At 39.2% G+C, this 25,898-nt stretch overlaps 1 protein-coding gene across 1 annotated transcript; it reads right to left on the bottom strand.

Annotated features, from left to right (window-relative positions):
* Positions 1 to 10,400: 10,400 nt before the first annotated feature.
* LOC133620575 (uncharacterized) lies at positions 10,401 to 20,368 on the bottom strand. The gene is made up of 4 exons (XM_061982165.1): positions 20,203 to 20,368; positions 15,754 to 15,892; positions 15,360 to 15,489; positions 10,401 to 10,968 (listed from the first exon to the last, which is right to left on the bottom strand). Exons 2-4 carry the CDS (start codon positions 15,887 to 15,889, stop codon positions 10,740 to 10,742), a joined length of 495 nt encoding a protein of 164 aa, XP_061838149.1. The 5' UTR covers positions 15,890 to 15,892; positions 20,203 to 20,368; the 3' UTR covers positions 10,401 to 10,739.
* Positions 20,369 to 25,898: the final 5,530 nt, after the last annotated feature.

Raw genomic sequence — 25,898 nt, 5'->3', positions numbered from 1 at the left:
GAAGGGACTTTGTCACCTGTGTTTATCAGTAAGTTTATGTTGGGAACCCAGTTTTTGATCGCCCTTCTTTTGGTCAAATTTAGTTTTTGACGAATATTTGCTCCGTTTTTTTGCCCAAAACATTGTGTATAGTCCGCATATTTCGGTGGAATGTTGTCCTAAAACAAAATAATCGTATTTTGTATTGAGTACGACTGCAAAATAATCCACGCCGGGGCCAAAGAAAGTTGTAAATGACAGCACTTTGAGGAAGTAGGTGAGAAACACTATTGAATTCAAAAAACAAAAGTACAGGTGGGACTCCTTTTCCCTCCTCCCCTCGAAATATAGGGGGATCCTATATGAATATCTGATATCAATCTGATATCATAAAAAAAAAAAAAAAAAAACACAAGTATGTGTTTACTTGTGCAAAGATGGACAGCCTGTTAACATCTAAATGTCCTCCAATTTGCACACAGTTTCTTCCATTTTGGTCGTCATTTACAAAAGGTCAACATGCTAGGCTAGGAGCGAGCAGCTACACAACAGTTTAGCACACGATAGCACACAAGCTAGACATACCTCATAATCATTGAACAATAAAACAGCACATTAGTCAATACAAACAAGAATCAAATAAATATAGTTGCGTATTACTTACACATACAAAGTCTCCAAGGCATATTAGAAAGTATCCAGTAACAAACGTGTTTGCATCATTCAACTTATTTGACTTAACTTAATGAATTAGGCGTTGCCAAACTAACAAATTACCACTCCACTTCGACTTAAAGACAGCATAAGTCCATTCGGAATGGTTACTGATAAATAAGTTTGTGTTTTTCATACCAACCATTGCTCTGTTTGACTCATTTCACTTGATCAAATCTTTTCTAACATTCCACTCTACAAACAAAATAATACAAGCACAGTTGATTCCTGCTCAACATCGGTATCGTGTTAGGAAGAAAAACTCCTAATAAAATGTGTTTTGTGTTCATACTTCTCTGTGTCTGGAACAGAGTAATGAAGGAATGACAAAAAGTGAGGTAATTGTATGCGCTTGCATGGTGAGGTGTGGAGTGATTATGATGAAATTTGGCATTGGATGTTGCTTTGACTGATTTTCACGATGAGAGTTGGTTCTACTTGTTTTCGGCCGACACTAATATATATATATATATATATATATATATATATATATATATATATATATATATATATATGTCTTAATAAGGTTATCCAAAAAATAGTGCTCGATACCGTAGTAGAGCGCAATATATGTATGTGTGGGAAAAAAAATCACAAGACTATTTCATCTCTACAGGCCTGTTTCATGAGGGGGGGTACCCTCAATCGTCAGGAGATTTTAATGGGAGCATTCGCATACCATGGTTTGTATAGGGCACAGAGTGGGTGGGTACAGGCTGGCCTAGGGGCGTGGTGATTGGCTCATGTGTTACCTAGGAGGTGTTTCCGTCTATGGCGGCATGTTGTTACAATTTCGCTGCGCTTGTTGAGGGATGACAGGTCTGGACGGTAAATAATAAACAGTTTCTCTTTCAAGCATAGGTTGCATCTTTTATTACCACTATTGTAAGGTGTGCTGGATGCAAGAATTTGCCATGTTATTGAATATTCAACATTATTGTCTTTGAGGTCCCAAATGTGTTTGCTGAGTTCTGTGGTATTTCGCAGGTTTTTGTTCCTGAAAGAAGCCTTGTGGTTGTTCCATCTGGTTTTGAATTCACCCTCGGTTAATCCTACATATGTGTCGGATGTGTTAATGTCCTTGCGTATTACCTTAGATTGGTAGACAACTGATGTTTGTAAGCACCCCCCGTTGAGGGGGCAATCAGGTTTCTTTCGACAGTTACATGCTTTGTTGGTTTTGGAGTCGTTCTGACTGGGGGTCGACGGCTCATTTGCAATTGTTTTGTTGTGGTTTGAGATGATTTGTCGTATATTGTTCATGCAGCTGTAGCTCAATTTGATGTTGTTCTTGTTGAATACTTTTCTTAGGTTGTTGTCTTTGGGAAAGTGTTTGTCAATCAGATTGAGGAATTTGTGTCCAATGTTCGTTGAGACGTTTTTGCTGTATGGGGGGTTGTACAAAAGCGGATACAATTTCACCCTCACCTATGAACCCACGCCAGGAAACCAGCCAAAAAAGAACAGAAAACGAAACGGCATCATCTGGTGGCAGGTGAGGCCCCGCCTCACCAGCAGATGACATAGCACCCCAAACCATCACTGATGGTGGAAACTTTACACTAGACTTCAGGCAACGTGGATCCTGTGCCTCTCCTGTCTTCCTCCAGACTCTGGGACCTCGATTTCCAAAGGAAATGCAAAATTTGCATGGTTGGGTGATGGTTTGGGGTGCCATGTCATCTGCTGGTGTCGGTCCACTCTGTTTCCTGAGATCCAGGGTCAACGCAGCCGTCTACCAGCAAGTTTTAGAGCACTTCATGCTTCCTGCTGCTGACCTGCTCTATGGAGATGGAGATTTCAAGTTCCAACAGGACTTGGCGCCTGCACACAGCGCAAAATCTACCCGTGCCTGGTTTACGGACCATGGTATTTCTGTTCTAAATTGGCCCGCCAACTCCCCTGACCTTAGCCCCATAGAAAATCTGTGGGGTATTGTGAAAAGGAAGATGCAGAATGCCAGACCCAAAAACGCAGAAGAGTTGAAGGCCACTATCAGAGCAACCTGGGCTCTCATAACACCTGAGCAGTGCCAGAAACTCATCGACTCCATGCCACGCCGCATTAACGCAGTAATTGAGGCAAAAGGAGCTCCAACCAAGTATTGAGTATTGTACATGCTCATATTTTTCATTTTCATACTTTTCAGTTGGCCAACATTTCTAAAAATCCCTTTTTTGTATTAGCCTTAAGTAATATTCTAATTTTGTGACACACGGAATTTTGGATTTTCATTTGTTGCCACTTCAAATCATCAAAATTAAATGAAATAAACATTTGAATGCATCAGTCTGTGTGCAATGAATAAATATAATGTACAAGTTACACCTTTTGAATGCAATTACTGAAATAAATCAAGTTTTTCAAAATATTCTAATTTACTGGCTTTTACCTGTATATATATACATATATATATATATATATATATATATATATATATATATATATATATATATATATATATATATATATATTTATATTATAAATATATATATATATATTTATTTGCGTTAGGTCAGGAAAAAATACAGAGGCTATATCATCCCTACAAGCCTGTTTCGCAGGTTTCCCTGTTCTTCAGGGGATTTCCTTGAAGAATTTACCACTTTCCCCTGAAGAGCAGGGAAACCTGCGAAACAGGCTTGTAGGGATGATATAGCCTCTGTATTTTTCCTGACCTAACGTATATTCCGCTCTAGCCCGGTATTGAGCACTGAATAACGGATAAACCACAGAAACCTCGACTATATATATATATTTATATGTATATACACATACATATACATATATATTAGGGTTGTAGATCCTTGGGCACCACACGATTTCATTCGATTCGATTCTTTGGGGTTACGATTCGATTCAAAATCAATACTTTTTTTATAACATTGGTTGAGAGTTCCATGTTTATCTACATCCACAAAATAGAGAAACAGTTCTGATAAATTTCTTTATTACTTAAAAGAAAACTGTTTTTGTTTAATAAAATTCTCCCCAAACATTTAACTAAGTCAAACACATCCAACACTTTGCTTTTCTAAAGTAAATGTGTACAGCAGATATGATCATCTACATCAACTATATGGTTAGCCTGAGTGGCTGGACAGGACAGATTAGAAAACATTTATATATATTTTATAAAAAAAAATGTTGTAATCGAATTTTTATTTTTTTTACTCGATTAAGAATCGATACAAATAAGAATGGCAATTAATTCAAAATGTTTTATTTTTTTTACACCCCTAAAATATATATATATATATATATTGCATTGTTTTTATGACTTGTATGTGTCCTGTGATGTCTCTGACTTGATGGATTCATGCTTGATGTTCATTTTGCTAAGTCGACAGTTTACTTGTTACGATTGCTCACTCGTCTTCTCTCCGCGGCGTCCAAGAGAGAAACGTATTGATTCGGCGTTGGCATGCCATGCTGGAAGCAGCACTGGTCAAAGGTCGTATGTTTCTGTCAGCACTCTCATGAGTTGCCGCCTTTCCACTCGGCGAGTCGGAGAAATGGGCCGCCTCGGTTTGTTGTCGCATGCGAGCCTGCTGGTCCCACAGGTGATGTGTGGAGCGTCCTCTGTCCTCGCTGGACCGTCACTCGCTCAGCATCTCAGCGAGAATTGAGAGCAAGCACAGATTACAGTTTGTTGCACTCGGTGAGATTACTGATGTTCCTCTTCACGGCTATGATGTCATACCAAGTGGGTCACTGCTCGGAAAGCCAAATACTCTCCGGTTCCGATGATGTCTTTCCTTTTTGGGATGTTTTCCGGCAGGACTTTCTGCAAGATGTGTGATTGTTTTTAGTCCATCGGAGGTAGGGATGGGTACCGAAGCCGGTCCTTTTTTTTGGCACCAACTGAATCCCGCCGGTCCACACCAAGTCACCTGATATGCAACGGTGTCATGTTACCGTACCTGAGTTGCGTGTGACGTCTTTGCACTTGGCGAAAATTCCAGCAGCACTGAGAGCAGAAGCAGCCAAACTATCTCTAGGTGATGTTGCAATTTTCCACGCCAACAAAAAAAAAATTACCCCAAAAAATGCTCCACCTACAAAACCTAAAACCAGTGAGGTTGGCACGTTGTGTAATTCGTAAATAATAGTGGTAATAAAAGATGCAACCTATGCTTGAAAGAGAAACTGTTTATTATTTACCGTCCAGACCTGTCATCCCTCAACAAGCGCAGCGAAATTGTAACAGCATGCCGCCATAGACGGAAACACCTCCTAGGTAACACATGAGCCAATCACCACGCCCCTACACCAGCCTGTACCCACCCACTCTGTGCCCTATATAAACCATGGTATGCGAATGCTCCCATTAAAATCTCCTGATGATTGAGGGTACCCCCCCTCATGAAACAGGCCTGTAGAGATGAAATAGTCTTGTGACTTTTTTTTCCCACACATACATATATATATATATATATATATATATATATATATATATATATATATATATATATATATATATATATATATATATATATATATATATATATATATATATATATGTATGCGTCTTTGACAAAAAAGGCATAAAATGAACAAATGATAATTAATACACACAGACACACAGACACACAGATATATATATATATATATATATATATATATATATATATATATATATATATATATATATATATATATATATATATATATATATATATATATATATATATGTGTGTGTCTGTGTGTATTAATTATTATTTGTTCATTTTATGCCTTTTTTGTCAAAGACACATACATATATATATATTTCATGTAAAGTAATTGAAGCTTTAAATAGGTCAATAATTCATTACAACATTCATTTTAATTTATTATTATTTTTTAGCAATGACAGTTTATACAAAAAATCCCACTAAATTCTTGGGGATCCAAAAGGGCCCCCACTAATAAAAGTGTTAAAAAGTGTTTTGTTTTTCTTTCAACATTTAAATATTATCAACTTCAGATCTATTAGTCAATAATACAGTTTGTGTTACTATGTGTTAATTGTATGCCCTTTTTGTCAAGGAATATGGCAAACAAACAAAATACGCAATGTGTTCCCCAAAAAATATTCCACTTTGGAACATTTGATGTGAAGTAATTAGAGCCTTGAATAGGTCAAAAATTCAACAACATGGATTCATTATTATTATTTTCAGCAACAACAGTTGGATCAAAACAGCCTGCGGGGCAGCTTTGTGTTATTAGAGTCAACATTGCAATTTTGTTTTTTGCCTTTATGTTTTTTTTTTAAATGGTATTTTAGAATGTGTCACATTAGCTGCGGGCGTACTTATTATACCAGGCAAGGTCGTGCTGGCTGAGATGTATGATTAAATATCGGTATTATGTGAACGGTGCCAACAGTCTCCATCTAACTTAATACATATGTTTTGGCTTCGGCCATTCTTGTGCAGCTATTGGACTGAAATGTTCAACACTTTGTCTTTGGTGATTGGCTAAAAGATCCTCTAAGTCAGTGGTCCCCAACCACCGGGCCGCACAAGAAATAAAAAAAATTCAAAAAAAATATTTTTTATTTTTTATTAAATCAGCATAAAAAACACAATATATATATATATATAATATATATGAATATAAATCAATACAGTCTGCAGGGATACAGTCCGTAAGCACAAATTTCTTTATGACGAAAATAAAAAATAAAAAATAAAAAAAATACCAAAACCCCCCTTTAGCAAATCCAGAAAGAATTTTGCAGCATTCACTACTTTGTTGGCATTGTGTTAAACTGGAAGGCAACATCGCCTCCTTGCCACACCTGCTGGATTAAAGATGTCTTGTGTTTTCTCAAACTGGAGAAGATTAGGCTGACAGTGGGTGGTTCATTTGGGAAGTTTTAGGAAGTATGGGGCGGTTCACTGAAATATGTAAAAAAAAGTCTGATCCCAAATTTTACCCCGATTGCAAAGTAATTCAAAGGTAGATAATTGATGAGCCTTTTGTCTGATTTTGTGTATTGCTGCATTATGTTGTGGACGTTCAGGAGTAAGGATGTATATCGTTAAAATTTTATCAATACCAATATTTATCGGTACTCTTATCAGTACTATATGTAATTTGTGGAAATAAAGATGTGTAAAAATGCATTTTATTAGCATTTATATTAGCACAAGAGGTTGAACACTCCCAACATGATGTACTGTAACATCTCAGAGAAGGGAAGTCTTTTATCAACACCTGTTTTTTGTTTTTTTAAGCCTTAAACGAGTCAACTATGTGTGCGGTGCAAGGTGAAATGCAGTTATGTCATCATCTCGTAAAGAGCACACAGATCCATCACTGTATTTCTATTCATTACAATTACACTCGGCTGGAAATAATATTTATATATAACATGCATGTGCAGAACACATATCTTTTACATGATATTTCATATCAAATATATCATATAAATCAATACAATCAATTAGCATGAAATGTGGGTGTGCATTTTGTAACAATAAGAATTGTTATTTGTGTTTATGTTGCACACGGACGTATTTGACGGACCGGAAGCCATATTGAGTGTTAACAGCTAGCGTGTGTAGTGTATATTATATAAATAAAAAGACTTGGTGAGCAGGTATAATGCTCGATCGTCCAGTTTGTAATCAAGAGATAGAAGGAACTGAAACAAATTTAGGCAAGGTGTGCTTTAATGCCACGCAAACGCGGCGCAATGGAATGACGTCAGACGGCCACCAGAGACCTGTCAGTCACACTGTCTTGCTTCAAAGCAACTTTATGGATTATTACTCTATATTACATCCATTTTTCCCTTTTTTGGGTGGATTGATGGTGATTGATTAATAGATCGCGTGTTACAAACTTGTGTGTGGTGTTGCTTCCTTATTTGTCATTATTCAAAGCTGATTTTAATGTGTAACAGCGGCAGCCCGAACTGAATGTGACAGCGTGTCCTAACTACGTTGGTCAGTTGGAACAAAAAAATCGTTATCGTTATCATTATCGTAAGACCAGAATCTTCACCGTCCTCATGGGCCGACCTATTTAGGAACCGGTATCAGAAAATACCGGTATTCGGTAAGCATCTCTATTCAAGAGTGTTGTTGTCTATGGCTGCATGTAAATATTTGCTCGTACTTTTTTTTTACTTACTATTTTCTAGTTTATTATTTGTATTTTATCTTATATATAATTTGTGTGGGTTAGTTGTTTGGGGTCGAAAAAATTTTTTTACATGTGTTTAATTGTATTTCTGGACTGTAGCCAGCAGGCACAAGACTCAACATTGATTATAAGTACATTGAAACGTTGCTTCAACATTGTATTTGTGTTGTAGATATAGGTTGGGAAATGACCAAATATCAATGGTCAAATTAACATCACAACCTGACATTGTATAAATGTTGTCAAAAAGCACGTTGTTTCAACGTTGTATTTGTGTTGTAGAATATTGGTTGGGAAATGACCAAATTTCAATGGTCAAGTCAACGTCACAAACTGACATTGATTAAACGTTGTCAAAAAGCATGTTGTTTCAACGTTGTATTTGTGTTGTAGAATATTGGTTGGGAAATGACCAAATTTCAATGGTCAAATCAACGTCACAACCTGACATTGATTAAATGTCGTCAAAAAGCATGTTGTTTCAACGTTGTATTTGTGTTGTAGAATTTTGGTTGGGAAATGACAAAAATTCAATGGTCAAATCAACATCAGAACCCAACGTTGATTAAACGTCATCAAAAAGCATGTTGTTTCAACGTTGTATTTGTGTTGTAGAATTTTGGTTGGGAAGTGACCAAATATAAATGGTCAAATCAATATTACAACCTCATATTGATTGAACGTCATCAAAAAGCTAATTTTTTCAACGTTGTATTTGTGTTGTAGAATATTGGTTGGGAAATTACCAAATATCAATGGTCAAATCAACGTCACAGCCTGACATTGAATAAACGTTGTCAAAAAGCACGTTGTTTTAAAGTTGTATTTGTATTGTAGGATATTGGTTGGGAAATGACCAAATTTCAATGGTCAAGTCAACGTCACAAACTGACATTGATTAAACGTTGTCAAAAAGCATGTTGTTTCAACGTTGTATTTGTGTTGTAGAATATTGGTTGGGAAATGACCAAATTTCAATGGTCAAATCAACGTCACAACCTGACATTGATTAAATGTCGTCAAAAAGCATGTTGTTTCAACGTTGTATTTGTGTTGTAGAATTTTGGTTGGGAAATGACAAAAATTCAATGGTCAAATCAACATCAGAACCCAACGTTGATTAAACGTCATCAAAAAGCATGTTGTTTCAACGTTGTATTTGTGTTGTAGAATTTTGGTTGGGAAGTGACCAAATATAAATGGTCAAATCAATATTACAACCTCATATTGATTGAACGTCATCAAAAAGCTAATTTTTTCAACGTTGTATTTGTGTTGTAGAATATTGGTTGGGAAATTACCAAATATCAATGGTCAAATTAACGTCACAACCTGACATTGAATAAACGTTGTCAAAAAGCACGTTGTTTTAAAGTTGTATTTGTGTTGTAGGATATTGGTTGGGAAATGACCAAATATCAATGGTTAAATTAACGTCAGAACCCAACGTTGATTCAACGTCGTCAAAAAGCATGTTGTTTCAACGTTGTATTTGTGTTGTAGAATATTGGTTGGGAAATGACCAAATTTCAATGGTCAAATCAACGTCACAACCTGACATTGATTAAATGTCGTCAAAAAGCATGTTGTTTCAACGTTGTATTTGTGTTGTAGAATTTTGGTTGGGAAATGACAAAAATTCAATGGTCAAATCAACATCAGAACCCAACGTTGATTAAACGTCATCAAAAAGCATGTTGTTTCAACGTTGTATTTGTGTTGTAGAATTTTGGTTGGGAAATGACAAAAATTCAATGGTCAAATCAACATCAGAACCCAACGTTGATTAAACGTCATCAAAAAGCATGTTGTTTCAACGTTGTATTTGTGTTGTAGAATTTTGGTTGGGAAGTGACCAAATATAAATGGTCAAATCAATATTACAACCTCATATTGTTTGAACGTCATCAAAAAGCTAATTTTTTCAACGTTGTATTTGTTTTGTAGAATATTGGTTGGGAAATTACCAAATATCAATGGTCAAATCAACGTCACAGCCTGACATTGAATAAACGTTGTCAAAAAGCACGTTGTTTTAAAGTTGTATTTGTGTTGTAGGATATTGGTTGGGAAATGACCAAATATCAATGGTTAAATTAACGTCAGAACCCAACGTTGATTCAACGTCGTCAAAAAGCATGTTGTTTCAACGTTGTATTTGTGTTGTAAAATGTTGGTTGGGAAATGACCAAATATCAATGGTCAAATCAACGTCACAACCTGACATAAATTAAATGTCGTCAAAAAGCACCTTGGTCCAATGTTATGTTTAAGTTGCTCAACGTCAGGACCTAATTCAACAAGTTCTAAATGTTGTTTCAATGTCTTGTGCCTGCTGGCTATATGACAAAAATCTAATAAACAAGTGTTTAAATAAAGAAAAATGGCCACCGGGCCGCACTTTGGACACCCCTGCCTTATGGTCATGTAATTGTCCTATGAAAACCTCAATGGGTGCTGAAAGTACTCGACAGTACTTTAAAATCAGCAGTCAAGTTGCGAGGCAACACAGTATTCTATTAAGACAGGATCATGTGCGTGATTCAGCAAGTAACAACATGCAGGAGTTGATGCAAAAAGTGATTTTATTGGTAGATTGGTGCGTGCGTGCGATGCAGCGGGAAACAAATGCAGAGCGGAAGCGGGCCGGTCCAAACAGTCCCGCTTGGATGAAGTCCAGCATGTTCATGCTGAGCTCAAACAGCAAGCGGGAACAAATCAAATCCCTCAAAGTGTGTCGACTTTTTGCTAAGATAAGATGTTTTCGGAAGGGATGAGCTGCAAGAGACTCCCATGCCACTTTTTACTCGATAGCTTCCCTTCTCCTGACGTATTTATCATAAACCCACGCAGACTTTGGCAAGGATCTCTTAAAAAGCAGAGTAAGCACAATATGGTACGCCTTCTTAGGAGGTAGTGGTGGTGGTGGTCTTCTTCTTCACCACCCGCCTCGCCGCCGGTCTAGTGGCCGGCGCCGGAACCGGGTTCTGGCCGGTTCCGGCGGTCCTGCTGGCCTTCACCTCGTCCATGAAGGTCTCCATGGTGGTGAACTTCTCGGTCAGGTCTCCCAGGTGGGCCTTGAGGGCGTTGAACTCCTTGTACAGGTCGTCCAAGGCCTCGGACAGCGGCTGGATCCTGCGGGGCGTAAACAAGTGGTGAACGCGACGGCCGAGTGTTTCCAGATGTCTTCTACAGACACAGCAAGAAGATGTTTTTTCAACTACTGGACCATCAGAAGGTCTCGCCAAACTGTGGCAGGAAGCAGGGAACACCAGACTTCCTTTTGGAAAAGTGTTTATTTCATAACTGCACATTTCTATTTTCAACTCCAAATTGCAGTTCCTGCTCCCCGGTGATGCACCCCGGCAAACTCCGGATTTAAATTCAGACTCAAGGAAGAACCACATTCCTGTGGGGACTCTTTGTCTCCGGTTTGTCACTGGCTGCTTCTTCAACAACTGACACGGAACTCTGCACTGGAACCAAAGTCTGCAGAATTTCTACGGTACAAAACTGGCAGGAAGTCGCCAGAATTGTACTTAAATAGTGGTACCGTTTTTCATTGACAGTATGGCACTGTAAAAACAACTGTCGGTTTTACATTTTAAAAAAATGCAGCTCAGTTGCCACAAATGTTCCCGTAAAAATAACAGTGGAACTGTTTTTTTAAAGAACACTGTAAAAAGAACGATCTTAGATTTAATGGTAAAAAACTGGCAGCGGAGTTGCTAGAATTTCAATTTAAAGTAATGCACTTAGGTGAGGGTTGGACTCCGCCAAGGCTGCCCTTTGTCACCGATTCTGTTCATAACTTTTATGGACAGAATTTCTAGGCGCAGTCAAGGCGTTGAGGGGATCCGGTTTGGTGGCTGCAGGATTAGGTCTCTGCTTTTTGCAGATGATTTGGTCCTGATGGCTTCATCTGGCCAGGATCTTCAGCTCTCACTGGATCGGTTCGCAGCTGAGTGTGAAGCGACTGGGATGAGAATCAGCACCTCCAAGTCCGAGTCCATGGTTCTCGCCCGGAAAAGGGTGGAGTGCCATCTCCGGGTTGGGGAGGAGATCTTGCACCAAGTGGAGGAGTTCAAGTACCTCGGAGTCTTGTTCACGAGTGAGGGAAGAGTGGATCGTGAGATCGACAGGCGGATCGGTGCGGCGTCTTCAGTAATGCGGACGCTGTATCGATCCGTTGTGGTGAAGAAGGAGCTGAGCCGGAAGGCAAAGCTCTCAATTTACCGGTCGATCTACGTTCCCATCCTCACCTATGGTCATGAGCTTTGGGTTATGACCGAAAGGACAAGATCACGGGTACAAGCGGCCGAAATGAGTTTCCTCCGCCGGGTGGCGGGGCTCTCCCTTAGAGATAGGGTGAGAAGCTCTGTCATCCGGGGGGAGCTCAAAGTAAAGCCGCTGCTCCTCCGCATCGAGAGGAGCCAGATGAGGTGGTTCGGGCATCTGGTCAGGATGCCACCCGAGCGCCTCCCTAAGGAGGTGTTTAGGGCATGTCCGACCGGTAGGAGGCCACGAGGAAGACCCAGGACACGTTGGGAAGACTATGTCTCCCGGCTGGCCTGGGAACGCCTCGGGATCCCCCGGGAGGAGCTGGACGAAGTGGCTGGGGAGAGGGAAGTCTGGGCTTCCCTGCTTAGGCTGCTGCCCCCGCGACCCGACCCGGATAAGCGGAAGAAGATGGATGGATGGATGGATGGAATGCACTTAGAATCAATGATCGTAGATTTTACGGGGAAAGAAACGACAGCTCGGACAGGAGAATTTTACCATTTAAAAAAAAGTACTACCGTTTTTCCATTGACTGCACTGTAAAAACAACGACTGTAGATTGTATGGTAAAAACAAACACAAACAACTGGCAGCTCAGTCGCCAAAATGTTACCATACAAATAACAGTGGTTCAGTTGTTATAGAACACTGTAAAAAGAATGATTGTAGATTTAACGGTAAAAAAAACAAACTGGCAGCTCAGTTGCTAGAATTTCAGTTTAAAATAATGCACTTAGAGTCAATGATTGTAGAATTTACAGTAAAAAAAATGGCAACTCAGATGTCAGAATTTTACCATAAAAATACAAGTGGAACCGTTTTGCTATTTACATAATGTACTGTAAAAACAACGACTGTAAATGATATGGGAAAAACAATCTGGCAGCCCAGTTGCCAGAAATGTTCCCGTAAAAATAACAATGGTTCAGTTTCTATAGAACACTGTAAAAAGAATGATCGTAGCTTTACCGGTAAAAAAAAAAATGGCAGCTCAGTTGCTAGAATGTAAATTTTAAATAATGCAATGATCGTAGATTTTACGGTAAAAAAAAAAAAAAAAGGCAGCTCAGACTGCAGAATTTTACTGTAAAAATTGACAGTATTGCACTGTAAAAACAATGACTGTAGAATATATGGTAAAAACAAACACAAAAACTGGCTGCTTGGTCAACAAAATGTTGACCGTTAAAATAACAGTGGCACTGTTCTTAAATTTACATTAAACACTGTAAACACTGATTGTAGATTTAAGGGTAAAAAACTGGCAGCTCAGTTGCTAAAAGACAGCAGAATTTTACCATAAAAATAATAGTGGTACCGATTTTTCATTGACTGCACTGTAAAAACAACGACTGTAGAATATATGGTAAAAACAAACAAACACAAAAACTGGAAGCTCAGTCGCCAAAATGTTACCATAAAAATACAAGTGGTTCAGTTGTTATAGAACACTGTAAAAAGAATGATTGTAGATTTAACATTAAAAAAAAAAACTGGCAGCTCAGTTGCTAGAATTTCAGTTTAAAGTAATGCACTTAAAATTAATGATCGTATATTTTACGATAAAAAAAGATGGCAACACAGATGGCAGAATTTTACCATAAAAATAACAGAGGTTCAGTTTTATAGAACACTGTAAAAATAATGATCGTAGATTTAACGGTAAAAAACTGGCCGCTCAGTTCCTAGAATTACAATTCAAAGTTATGCACTTAAAAACAATTATTGTAAATTTAATGGTAAAAAAAACTGGCATCTCAGTCGCCAGAAATGTTCCCTTAAAAATAACAGTGGAACTGTTTTTTATAGAACACTGTAAAAAGAATGATCTTAGATTTAACGGTAAAAAAACGGGCAGCTCAGTTGCCAAATATGTTACGGTAAAAATAACAGTGGCACCGTTTTTAAATTTACATCAAACACTGTAAATAGAATTATCGTAGCTTTAACGGTAAAAAAAAAAAAACTGGCAGCTCAGTTGCTAGAATATAAGTTTAAAGTAATGCACTTAGAATCAATGATTGTAGATTTTGCGGTAAAAAAAAATTAAAATATGCAACTCAGATGGCAGAATTTTACCGTAAAAATAAAAGTGGTACCGTTTTTTTTCATTCACAGTATTGCACTGTAAAAACAACGACTGTAGATTATATGGTAAGAACAAACACAAAAACTGGCAGCTCAGTCGCCAAGATTTTACCAAAAAAATAACAGCGGTTCAGTTTTTATAGAACATTGTAAAAAGAATGATTGTAGATTTAACGGTAAAATAATGGCAGCTCAATTGCTAGAATTACAATTCAAATTAATGCACTTAAAAACAATGATCGTAAATTTAACGGTAAAAAACTGGCTGCTCAGTCGCCAAAATGGTTACCGTAAAAATACAGTGGTACCGTTTTTAAATTTACATTAAGCACTGTAAAAAGAATGATTATCGATTTAACGGTAACAAAAAAAACTGGAGCTGTAAGTAATGCACTTACAATCAATGATCGTAGAATTTACAGTAAAAAAAAAAAAAAGGCAGCTCAGACGGCAGAATTTTACCATAAAAATAAAAGTTGTACCGTTTTTCCATTGACTGTATTGCACTGTAAAAACAAAAATAAACAACTGGCAGCTTAGTCCACTGAATTTTTCTGTACAAATAACAATGGTGCCATTCTTACAATTTACCTTAATGCACTGTAAAAATGACAGCACATTTTAGGGTTGCAAAAAATGGAGCTCAGTCGCCAGAAGTTTACCGTAAAAATAAGAGTGGTTCAGTTTTTATAGAACATCGTAAAAAGAATGATCGTAGATTTAACGGTAAAAATAACTAGCAGCTCAGATGATAGAATTTTATCGTAAAAATAACAGTGGTACCATTTTTCCATTTACAGTAATGCACTGTAAAAACGACGGTAGATTTTACAGTTTAAAAAAAAAGGCAGGTTAGTTGACAGAATTTTACTGTAAAAAATAAAGCTGTTTTGCATAATTTACATAATGCACTGTAAAAACAATGTTCGGAAAATGTTATCGTAAAAACTATTTTTTTTTGCAAGAACTCTACGATCATTGTTTTTACAGTACAGTACAGTATAATACAAATTAAAATGATGGAAACCGAGCTGACATTTTTTTTTACCGTTAAATCTACGTTAATTCAACGGTACCTTAAAATTTTGACGACTGAGCTGCATTTTTCTGGGGTTGTTTTTGACATAGTTTTTCCTGCAGTGTGCTGGTGGTGGTACCTGGCGTAGTCGGGCAGCAGAGACTGGTGGTCGTTCTGCAGGAGTCCTTTCATCTGGTTCATCATGTCGAACCTCCAGTTGTCCAGGACTTCAGTCAGGTTGGCCACGCCCCTCATGTTGACCCTGTCAGCTGGGACGACACAAGTCAACGTTGAGAAGGAGAGAGGACCGGGTTTGTCCGTTCGCCTTCTTCTTGCATCCTAGAGTTAGCGTTAGCATTAGCACAGGCGGAGCAACCACGCTTTTGCTGCGCCGCCAGTGTTTCTCGGCGAGGCATCGGGCGGAGGCGGTGGCCTCGCTCAAACTTGACAACCAAAATTGACCTTTCACCTCTGCCTTTGACATCATTGACATCTGACCCAGAGTAAAGAGAGAGGGAAATCTGGGTGCTCACAGCCATCCCGGTAGTTCCACTCGTCCGTGTTCGTCGCCGCCGCCGCCGCCGCCGTCTGGGTGCGTCGCCTCTGAGCCGTCACGGTTACCGTGGCAACAGCCAGTAACACCAGCAGAATGCTCACTTTTTGGTCCATGATCTGAGAGAAACGTGAATTTAGTCATCTTTTCAAGTAAAACAAAAGCCCTCCTGGTACCAACTCTTCAGGCAGGGGTGCCCAAACTTTTTCCACTGAGACTAGACTAGACTAGACTACACTTCCTTTTTATTGTCATTCAAATTTGAACTTTACAGTACAGATAAGAACTAAATTTCGTTACATCAGCTCATGGTAGTGCAGGATAAAAAAGCAATAAGGTGCATGTATAAATAAATAAATAGGTTACTGTACAGATAAATATATTGCACTTTTTCACATGCATCCACGTTTATGGATGCATGTTATATTCCATCCATCCATCCATTTTCTACCGCTTATTTCCTTCGGGGTCGCGGGGGGCGCTGGAGCCTATCTCAGCTACAACCGGGCGGAAGGCGGTGTACACCCTGGACAAGTCGCCACCTCATCGCAGGTATGTTATATTGTCTTTTTTTATTCCAGCGAGCTAATCCATTTTGGGGGGAGTTGAGGGGATAATTTAATTATGATGCGTTCAAGAGTCTTATGGCCTGAGGGAAGAAACTGTTACAGAACCTAGAGGTTCTGCTTCGGAGGCTGCGGAACCTCTTTCTAGAGTCCAGCAGTGAAAACAGTCCTTGGTGGGGGTGGGAGGAGTCTTTGCAGTTTTTCTGAGCCCTGGTCAGGCAGCGGCTTTTTGCGATCTCCTGGATAGGAGGAAGAGGAGTCCTGATGATCTTTTCCGCCGTCCTCACCACTCTCTGGAGAGACTTCCAGTCTGAGGCATTGCAGGCTCCAGTCCAGACAGAGATGCTGTTGGTCAGCAGGCTCTCTATAGTGCCTCTGTAGAATGTGCTGAGAATGTGGGGATGGAGCTGCGCTCTTTTCATCCGACGCAAAAAGTGCATGCGCTGCTGAGCTCTTTTTACAAGAGCTCCGTTGTGTAGGGCCACAGACAGATCAAAGCATGCGAGGGGCCATTTTGGTAGTTTTCACCTTCAAAACCAATGCAATGTATGGATTTTTTTCAAACAACGATGAAGAGCCAAAGCCAAACTGAAAAGCTAACAGTTAGCATGCAGGCCAAATAGCGTAAGGTATCAAAAAATGTGAGCAAAATGAGCTAAAAAAGCAATCATACGAAGAGTAATATGCTAACATGCAAACAATAGCGTAGTTAACATTGGTAAAATACAAAATAAATGACAGTGAGGTGTATGTCTGTAAATCAACAAAAAAAAAAGTAGCATGATAACATGCTAAAATGCTAACCGTAACATGCGTCAAGTACCAAAATATATTACTCTGAGGTATGTACCTGAAAAATGTGTTTAAAATGCCAGCTTACTAACGTTGGCATGATTCGAGTACCAAAATATGACTGAAGTGTATACCTACAAAATTTGCTAAAAAAAATCTAGCTCGCTAATGTTAGCATGCTAAAATGCTAACTTTAACATGTGTCAAGTACCAAAATACATTAATCTGAGGTATGTGCCTGAAAAATGGGTTTAAAATGCGAGTTTACTAGCGTTAACATGATTCGGGTAGCAGATTATGACTGAGGTGTATACCTACAAAATGATCTGGAAAAAAGAAACCTTCTGTAGCCGAGGATCGGACCGCCAAGTGCCCCGCCTTCGGCTGCCGCCCAGCCACATTGCACCCGACCTCTATGACCCCTGCTATGGGTGGTGAGCCCAATGCAGGGGGGACCCACGTTGCCTCTTCGGGCTTTGCCCGGCCGGGCCCCATGGGGACAGGCCCGGCCACCAGGCGCTCGCCATCGTGCCTCACCTCCGGGCCTGGCTCCAGAGGGGGGCCCCGGTGACCCGCGTCCGGGAGAGGGAAATCTGGGTCCTTTGTTTTTATTTTTCATGGAGGTCTTCGAGCTGCTCGTTGTCTGATTCCTCACCTAGGACCAGTTTGTCTTGGGAGACCCTACCAGGGGGCATTAAGCCCCCTGACAACATAGCTCCTAGGATCATTGGGACACGCAAACTCCTCGACCACGTTAAGGTGGCAGCTCAGAGACAAGTAAAAAAATTAATTAATTTTTTTTTTTTAAAAAGAAACCTACTGTGGACCAGCGCTATACTCTCAGCAGGGTCCTTGAGTGTGCATGGGAGTTTGCCCAACCAGTCTACATGTGCTTTGTGGACTTGGAGAAGGCATTCGACCGTGTCCCTCGGGAAGTCCTGTGGGGAGTGCTCAGAGTGCTCCCTGTATGATCAGTGTCAGAGCTTGGTCCGCATTGCCGGCAGTAAGTCGGACACGTTTCCAGTGAGGGTTGGACTCCGCCAAGGCTGCCCTTTGTCACCCATTCTGTTCATAACTTTTATGGACAGAATTTGTAGGCGCAGTCAAGGCGTTGAGGGGATCCGGTTTGGTGGCTGTAAGATTAGGTCTCTGCTTTTTGCAGATGATGTGGTCCTGATGGCTTCATCTGGCCAGGATCTTCAGCTCTCACTGGATCAGTTCGCAGCTGAGTGTGAAGCGACTGGGATGGGAATCAGCACCTCCAAGTCCGAGTCCATGGTTTTCGCCCGGAAAAGTGTGGAGTGCCATCTCCGGGTTGCGGAGGATACCCTGCCCCAAGTGGAGGAGTTCAAGTACCTCGTAGTCTTGTTCACGAGTGAGGGAAGAGTGGATCGTGAGATCGACAGGCGGATCGGTGCAGCTTCTTCAGTAATGCGGACGCTGTATCGATCCGTTGTGGTGAAGAAGGAGCTGAGCCGTAAGGCAAAGCTCTCAATTTACCGGTCGATCTACGTTCCCATCGTCACCTATGGTCATGAGCTTTGGGTTATGACCGAAAGGACAAGATCACGGGTACAAGCGGATGAAATGAGTTTCCTGCGCCGGGTGGCGGGGCTCTCCCTTAGAGATAGGGTGAGAAGTTCTGTCATCCGGGGGGAGCTCAAAGTAAAGCCGCTGCTCCTCCACATTGAAAGGAGCCAGATGAGGTGGTTCGGGCATCTGGTCAGGATGCCACCCGAACGCCTCCCTAGGGAAGTGTTTAGGGCACGTCCGACCGGTATGAGACCACGGGGAAGACCCAGGACACGTTGGGAAGACTATGTCTCCCGGCTGGCCCGGGAACGCCTCAGGATCCCCCGGGAAGAGCTGGAAGAAGTGGCTGGGGAGAGGGAAGTCTGGGCTTCCCTGCTTAGGCTGCTGCCCCCTCGACCCGGCCTCGGATAAGCGGAAGAAGATGGATGGATGGATGGAAAAAGAAACCTAGTATAGCATTAACACGCCAGCATGCTAACAAGTATCATTCATCAGGCAATAAAATAGTTGATGCTGAGGTGAAGACCTGCAAAATTTGCAAAAAAGCTAGCATGCTAATACTAGAATGTTAACGAATGTGCAGCGGGACTTTGAAAAATTAGCAATGGGCCGCAAATGCCCCCCAGGCCGCACTTTGGACACCCCTGTCTTAATGCATCAGGGAGTGATGTTTACTAACTTGAGTACTATCTGATCAACCTGCTCACATCACTGTGAAATATTACATACTATATCAGTGAAAGATTACATACTATATCAGTGAAATATTACATATTATATCAGTGAAATATTACATATTATATCAATGAAATATTACATAGTATATCAGGGAAATATTACATACCATATCAGGGAAATATTACATATTATATCAGTGAAATATTACACAGTATATCAGGGAAATATTACATACTATATCAGTGAAATATTACATACTATATCAGGGAAATATTACATACTATATCAGGGAAATATTACTTTCTATATCAGTTAAATTTACATACTATATCAGTGAAATATTACATACTATATTAAGGAAATATTACATACCATATCAGTGAAATCTTACATATTATGTTAAGGAAATTATTACATATTATATTAAATAAATATTACATATTATATTAAGGGAAATATTACATATTATATTAAATAAATATTGCATATTATATTAAGGAAATATTACATACTATGTCAGTGAAATATTACATAATATATCTGGGAAATATTAAATACTATATCAGTGAAATATGACGTGCTTTATCAGTGAAATATTACATAATATATCAGGGAAATAAATAAATACTATATCAGGGATATATTACATACTAAATAAGGGAAATATTACATGCTATGTCAGGGAAATATTACATACTATATCAGTCAAATATCAAATACTCTCATCATCGTTCAATATCAAATATTACCACAACAAAATAAAGAAGTACAGTAACATGACAGCATCCAAGCTGACAAAGTAACCAAGAAGATCTGGTCTCCAAGGAAAGTTTCAAAAAAGAAAAGATGAGTTGTCGTACCTGTGCTCTTGCCTTCTGCTGTCAGCTTCGCAGGACTTGTGACTCCAAGCAGCCAATTGTTCAGCAAATAAAAAGCAGAACACACCCTGCTGCTGCAGGGCTGATGTAAAAAAACACGCTGTGGTGAAGTTCTCCACATCATTTTGTAGACCGCTGGTGAGTCCAGTTGGGGTTGAGTCAGATGAGGGCGAGTCTCTAGCACCTTGTTTGCTTTTCTTGGGTGTACTTTCAAAAAATGACATCATTGGTGCATTTTTCTGTACACTTTTGACAAAAAAATATACAAAACCCAAAATCAGTGAAGTTGGCACGCTGTGTAAATCGTAAAAAAAAAATAAAAAAATACCATGATTTGCAAATCCTTTTCACCCCATATTCAATTGAATAGTCTGCAAAGATAAGATACTTAACGTTCGAACTAGTAAACTTTGTTATTTTTTGCAAATATTAGCTCATTTGGAATTTGATGCCTGCAACATGTTTCAAAAAAGCTGGCACAAGTGGCAAAAAAGACTGAGAAAGTTCAGAAATGCTCATCAAACTTATTTGGAACATCCCACAGGTGAACAGGCTAATTGGGAACAGGTGGGTGCCATGGTTGGGTATAAAAGTACCTTTCATGAAATGCTCAGTCATTCACAAACAAGGGTGGGGCCAGGACCACCACTTTGTGAACAAATGCGTGAGCAAATTGTCGAAAAGTTTAAGAACAACATTTCTCAACAAGCTATTGCAAGGAATTTAAGGGATTTCACTATCTACGGTCCATAATATCATCAAAAGGTTCAGAGAATCTAGAGAAATCACTGCACGTAAGCGGCAAGGCCGTGACATTCCATCCCTCAGGTGCAGAGGTGGGTAGTAACGCGCTACATTTACTCCGTTACATCTACTTGAGTAACTTTTGGGATAAATTGTACTTCTAAGAGTAGTTTTAATGCAACATACTTTTACTTTTACTTGAGTATATTTATAGAGAAGAAACGCTACTTTTACTCCGCTACTTTTATCTACATTCAGCTCGCTACTCGTTACTAATTTTTATCGATCTGTTAATGTACGCTTTGTTTGTTTTGGTCTGTCAGACAGACCTTCATAGTGCCTGCGTTTCAACAAATACAGTCACTGGTGACGTTCACTCCGTTCCACCAATCAGATGCAGTCACTGGTGACGTTGGACCAATCAAACAGAGCCAGGCGGTCACATGACCTGACTTAAACAAGTTGAACAACTTATTCGGGTGTTACCATTTAGTGGTCAATTGTACGGAATATGTACTGTACTGTGCAATCTACTAATACAAGTTCCAATCAATCAATCAAAAGTGTGAAGGAAAAAAGACAATTTTTTATTTCAAAAGCGTCAAAAGCCTAAAGACTGACTGCACAGTTGCTGTCTTCACAATAAAAGTGCCGCTCCATCGCGCCTGCGCTTTCAAAATAAGAGTCTCCGAAAGCCTACGCAAACAAGCTAGCAAGCTACGGAGTTTGCCGCCAATGTATTTCTTGTAAAGTGTATAAAAACGAATATGGAAGCTGGACATATAAGATGCCAAAAACCAACCACTTTCATGTGGTATTGGACAGAAAGGAGGAACTTTTTTTCTCCTCCATTTGAAAACGTGGACGTTTGTCATCACTACTGTCTGATTCCAATCAATGCAAGTCATCAGAATCAGGTAATGCACCAACTTATATTCTTGTCTTCATGAAAGAAAGGAATCTATATGTGTTAAACATGCATGTATATTCATTAAAACACTATTAACATGTAAACAAAAACGGCAAAAAAATAAATATAAATTATATACTGTATATATCAATGTATGTATATATATATATATATATATATATATATATGTATATATATATGTGTGTGTGTATATATATGTATACATGTGTGTGTGTGTGTATATATATATATATATATATATATATATATATATATATATATATATATATATATATATATATATATATATATATATATATATATATATGTGTGTGTGTATGTTACTCATCAGTTACTCAGTACTTGAGTAGTTTTTTTACAACATACTTTTTACTTTTACTCAAGTAAATATTTGGGTGACTACTCCTTACTTTTACTTGAGTAATAAATCTCTAAAGTAACAGTACTCTTACTTGAGTACAATTTCTGGCTACTCTACCCACCTCTGCTCAGGTGGTACTGCATCAAAAAGCGACATCAGTGTGTAAAGAATATCACCACATGGGCTCAGGAACACTTCAGAAAACCACTGTTAGTAACTACAGTTTGTCGCTACATCTGTAAGTGCAAGTTAAAACTCTACTATGCAAAGCAAAAGCCATTTATCAACAACACCCAGAAACACCGCCGGTTTCGCTGGGTCCGAGCTCATCTAAGATGGACTGATGCAAAGTGAAAAAGTGTTCTGTGGTCTGACGAGTCCACATTTCCAATTGTTTTTGGAAACTGTGGACGTCGTGTCCTCCAGACCAAAGAGGAAAATAACCATCCGGACTGTTATAAGCGCAAAGTTCAAAAGCTGTGATACCATCTGTGATGGTATGAGGGTGTATAAGTGCCCAAGGCATGGGTAACTTGCACATCTGTGAAGGCATCATTAATTCTGAAAGGTGCATACAGGTTTTGGAGCAACTTTTGTTGCCATCCAAGCAACGTTATCATGGACGCCCCTGCTTATTTTAGCAAGACAATTTTCCAAGCCACGTGTTACAACAGGGTTGCTTCACAGTAAAAGAGTGCAGGTACTAGACTGGCCTGCCTGTAGTCCAGACTTGTCTCCCATTGAAAATGTGTGGCGCAATACATCCATCCATCCATTTTCTACCGCTTGTCCCTTTTGGGGTTGCGGGAGGTGCTGGAGCCTATCTCAGCTGCATTCCGGCGGAAGGCGGTGTACACCCGGGACAAGTCGCCACCTCATCGCAGGGCCAAGTGTGGCGCAATATGAAGCAATAAATAGCACAACGGAGACCCCGGACTGTTGAACAACTTAAGCTGTACATCAAGCAAGAATGGAAAAGAATTCCACCTGAAAAGCTTCAAAAATCGGTCTCCTCAGTTCCCAAACATTTACTGAGTGTTGTTAAAAGGAAAGGCCATGTAACACAGTGGTAAAAATGCCTCTGTGCCAACTTTTTTGCAATGTGTTGCTGCCATTAAATTATAAGTTAATGATTATTTGCAAAAAAAAAAAAAAGTTTCTCATTTGGAACATTAAATATCTTGTCTTTTCAGTGTGAATATTTATTGATATTTATATTAAATATAAGTTTAAAAGGATTTGCAAATCTTTGTATTCTGTTTTTATTTACGATTTACACAATGTGCCAACTTCACTGGTTTTGGGTTTTGTACTTGTTTTGTTGTTCTTACATATTACAGTAGGTATTACTATTACTACTCTGCAAAGTTTTGTAATAGAATGCCACTCTGGGGGTGCCCAAAGTGAGGTCCAGGGTGTTATTTGTGGCCCGCAGCAAAAAAATGTAACGACCTGCAGCACATTCCAAAAATACTATTAAAAAGTGGAGTAAAAGAGCAAACATGTGAAATTAAATAAGAAAAGGTTGCAATGTTGATTCTAATAACACAAAGCTGCCATGTAGGTTGCTTTTTTTGACTGTATTTGCTTATAAAGATAATAATTAATCAAAATCAATGTTGTTATGAAATATTGACTTATTCAAGGCTCCAGTTACTTCAAATCAAATTGTTTTTAGGAAAATATTGCATATTTTGTGTGTTTGCCATATAAATAACAAAGTTGTCTTTGATAAAAATGGCCTAAAACAAAAAAATTTAAAAAAACATTAAAAAAAATAAATAAAACCTTATTATCCATAGATGGATTTGAAGTTGATTTAGGGACTTCAGTTTTGAAAGTAAAAAAAAAAAAAAATGATAACTTATATTTAACACTTTTATGAGTGGAGCTGTTTTGGATCCCTAAGAATTTTGGTGGGATTTTTTTTTAATTGTCATTGCTCAAAAAATAATAATAAATTAAAATCAATGTTGTTAAGAATTATCGACCTATTTAAGGCTTCAATCACTTCACATCAAGTAATCCACTTTGAAAAGATTTTTCGAGCAAAATATTGCATATTTTGTGTTTTTGACATAAAAAAAACAGGGTTTTCTTTGACAAAAAGGGCATTCAACATTTTTTTTTAATGTTTTTGATTTATATCAACAGATAGTACTGAAGTTGGTCTACGCCAGGGGTGGCCAAACTACGGCCCGTAGGCCAACTGCGGCCCGCCGGCGCTTACAATTTGGCCCTCGAGAGGTCATGAGTTAAAACGGTACACGGGTTATACTTGTATAGCGCTTTTCTACCTTCAAGGTACTCAAAGAGCTTTGACACTATTTCCACATCCACCCATTCACACACACATTCACACACTGATGGCGGGACCTGCCATGCAAGGCCCTAACCACGACCCAAGGGTGAAGTGTCTTGCTCAAGGATACAACGGACGTGGCGAGGTTGGTAGAAGGTGTGGATCAAACCAGGAACCCTCAGGTTGCTGGCACGGCCACTCTCCCAACTGCGCCACGTCGTCCCCGTAAATCGGGAATTAAGATGGCAACGTAATCTCAATTCGAGGCTATGTTGTAGAGCAAGTAATTAAGATCAACGACCTATTATTACACTCTGAGAAAATTTATGCACAGCATTTATTTTTATGACCCAATGTAAACAACCTTCCCTAGTCATGGTGGGGAAAAAAATCAAAATGTCAACAGACATGGTCACACATAACACAACCTGCTCACTGAACTTTGTGTATGTTATAATGAGATCGGTAGGTCGTGAGTTCAAACCCCGGCCTAGTCATACCAAAGACTATAAAAATGGGACCCATTACCTCCCTGCTTGGCACTCAGCATCAAGGGTTGGAATTGGGGGTTAAATCACCAAAAATGATTCCCGGGCGCGGCCACTGCTGCTGCTCACTGCTCCCCTCACCTCCCAGGGGGTGAGGGTGATGGGTCAAATGCAGAGGATAATCTCACCACACCTAGTGTGTGTGTGACAATCGTTGGTACTTTTTAAATGTCCATGCACCATAAAAAAAAGTTCTAAATTACACCCATTTAAATCTATTACAAAGCATGGTGGGCAAAATGTAAAGCACTCTCCACACTTATCCATGTTTGCCGCATTTAGCTGCTTGATATTTCTGATTGATTACAAAAATCAATAAGGTAGTCAGAAAATAAACAAGGTAGGATTCAAACTTTCATATTCTTAATATCCTATTATAACTCAGTGGCCTTGTGGTTAGAGTGTCCGCCCTGAGATCGGTAGGTTGTGAGTTCAAATCCCGGCCGAGTCATACCAAAGACTATAAAAATGGGACCCATTACCTCCCTGCTTGGCACTCAGCATCAAGGGTTGGAATTGGGGGGTTAAATCACCAAAATGATTCCCGGACGGGGCCACCGCTGCTGCTCACTGCTCCTCTCACCTCCCAGGGGGTGATCAAGGGTGATGGGTCAAATGCAGAGAATAATTTCGCCACACCTAGTGTGTGTGTGACAATCATTGGCACTTTAACTTATTAATTATTAATTATACATCTATTATATTACATATATATATATATATATATATATATATATATCATGTTTTATTTTAGTTTAAGACTCCCTTAGTTCTGTTTCAGCACCACTGGGT

This window comes from Nerophis lumbriciformis, linkage group LG24, assembly GCF_033978685.3.
Source record: "Nerophis lumbriciformis linkage group LG24, RoL_Nlum_v2.1, whole genome shotgun sequence".
NCBI lineage: Eukaryota > Metazoa > Chordata > Actinopteri > Syngnathiformes > Syngnathidae > Nerophis > Nerophis lumbriciformis.
This window is presented reverse-complemented; position numbering and strand designations above follow the sequence as displayed.

Excerpts from the sequence above, each read along its gene's own strand:
- LOC133620575 (XM_061982165.1), bottom strand. The coding sequence starts at position 15,889 with ATGGACCAAAAAGTGAGCATTCTGCTGGTGTTACTGGCTGTTGCCACG. Across the intron at positions 15,490-15,753 it reads GTGGAACTACCGGGATGGCT|CTGACAGGGTCAACATGAGG; the intron begins GTGAGCACCCAG and ends GTGTCGTCCCAG. Across the intron at positions 10,969-15,359 it reads CTGCTGCCCGACTACGCCAG|GATCCAGCCGCTGTCCGAGG; the intron begins GTACCACCACCA and ends TACGCCCCGCAG.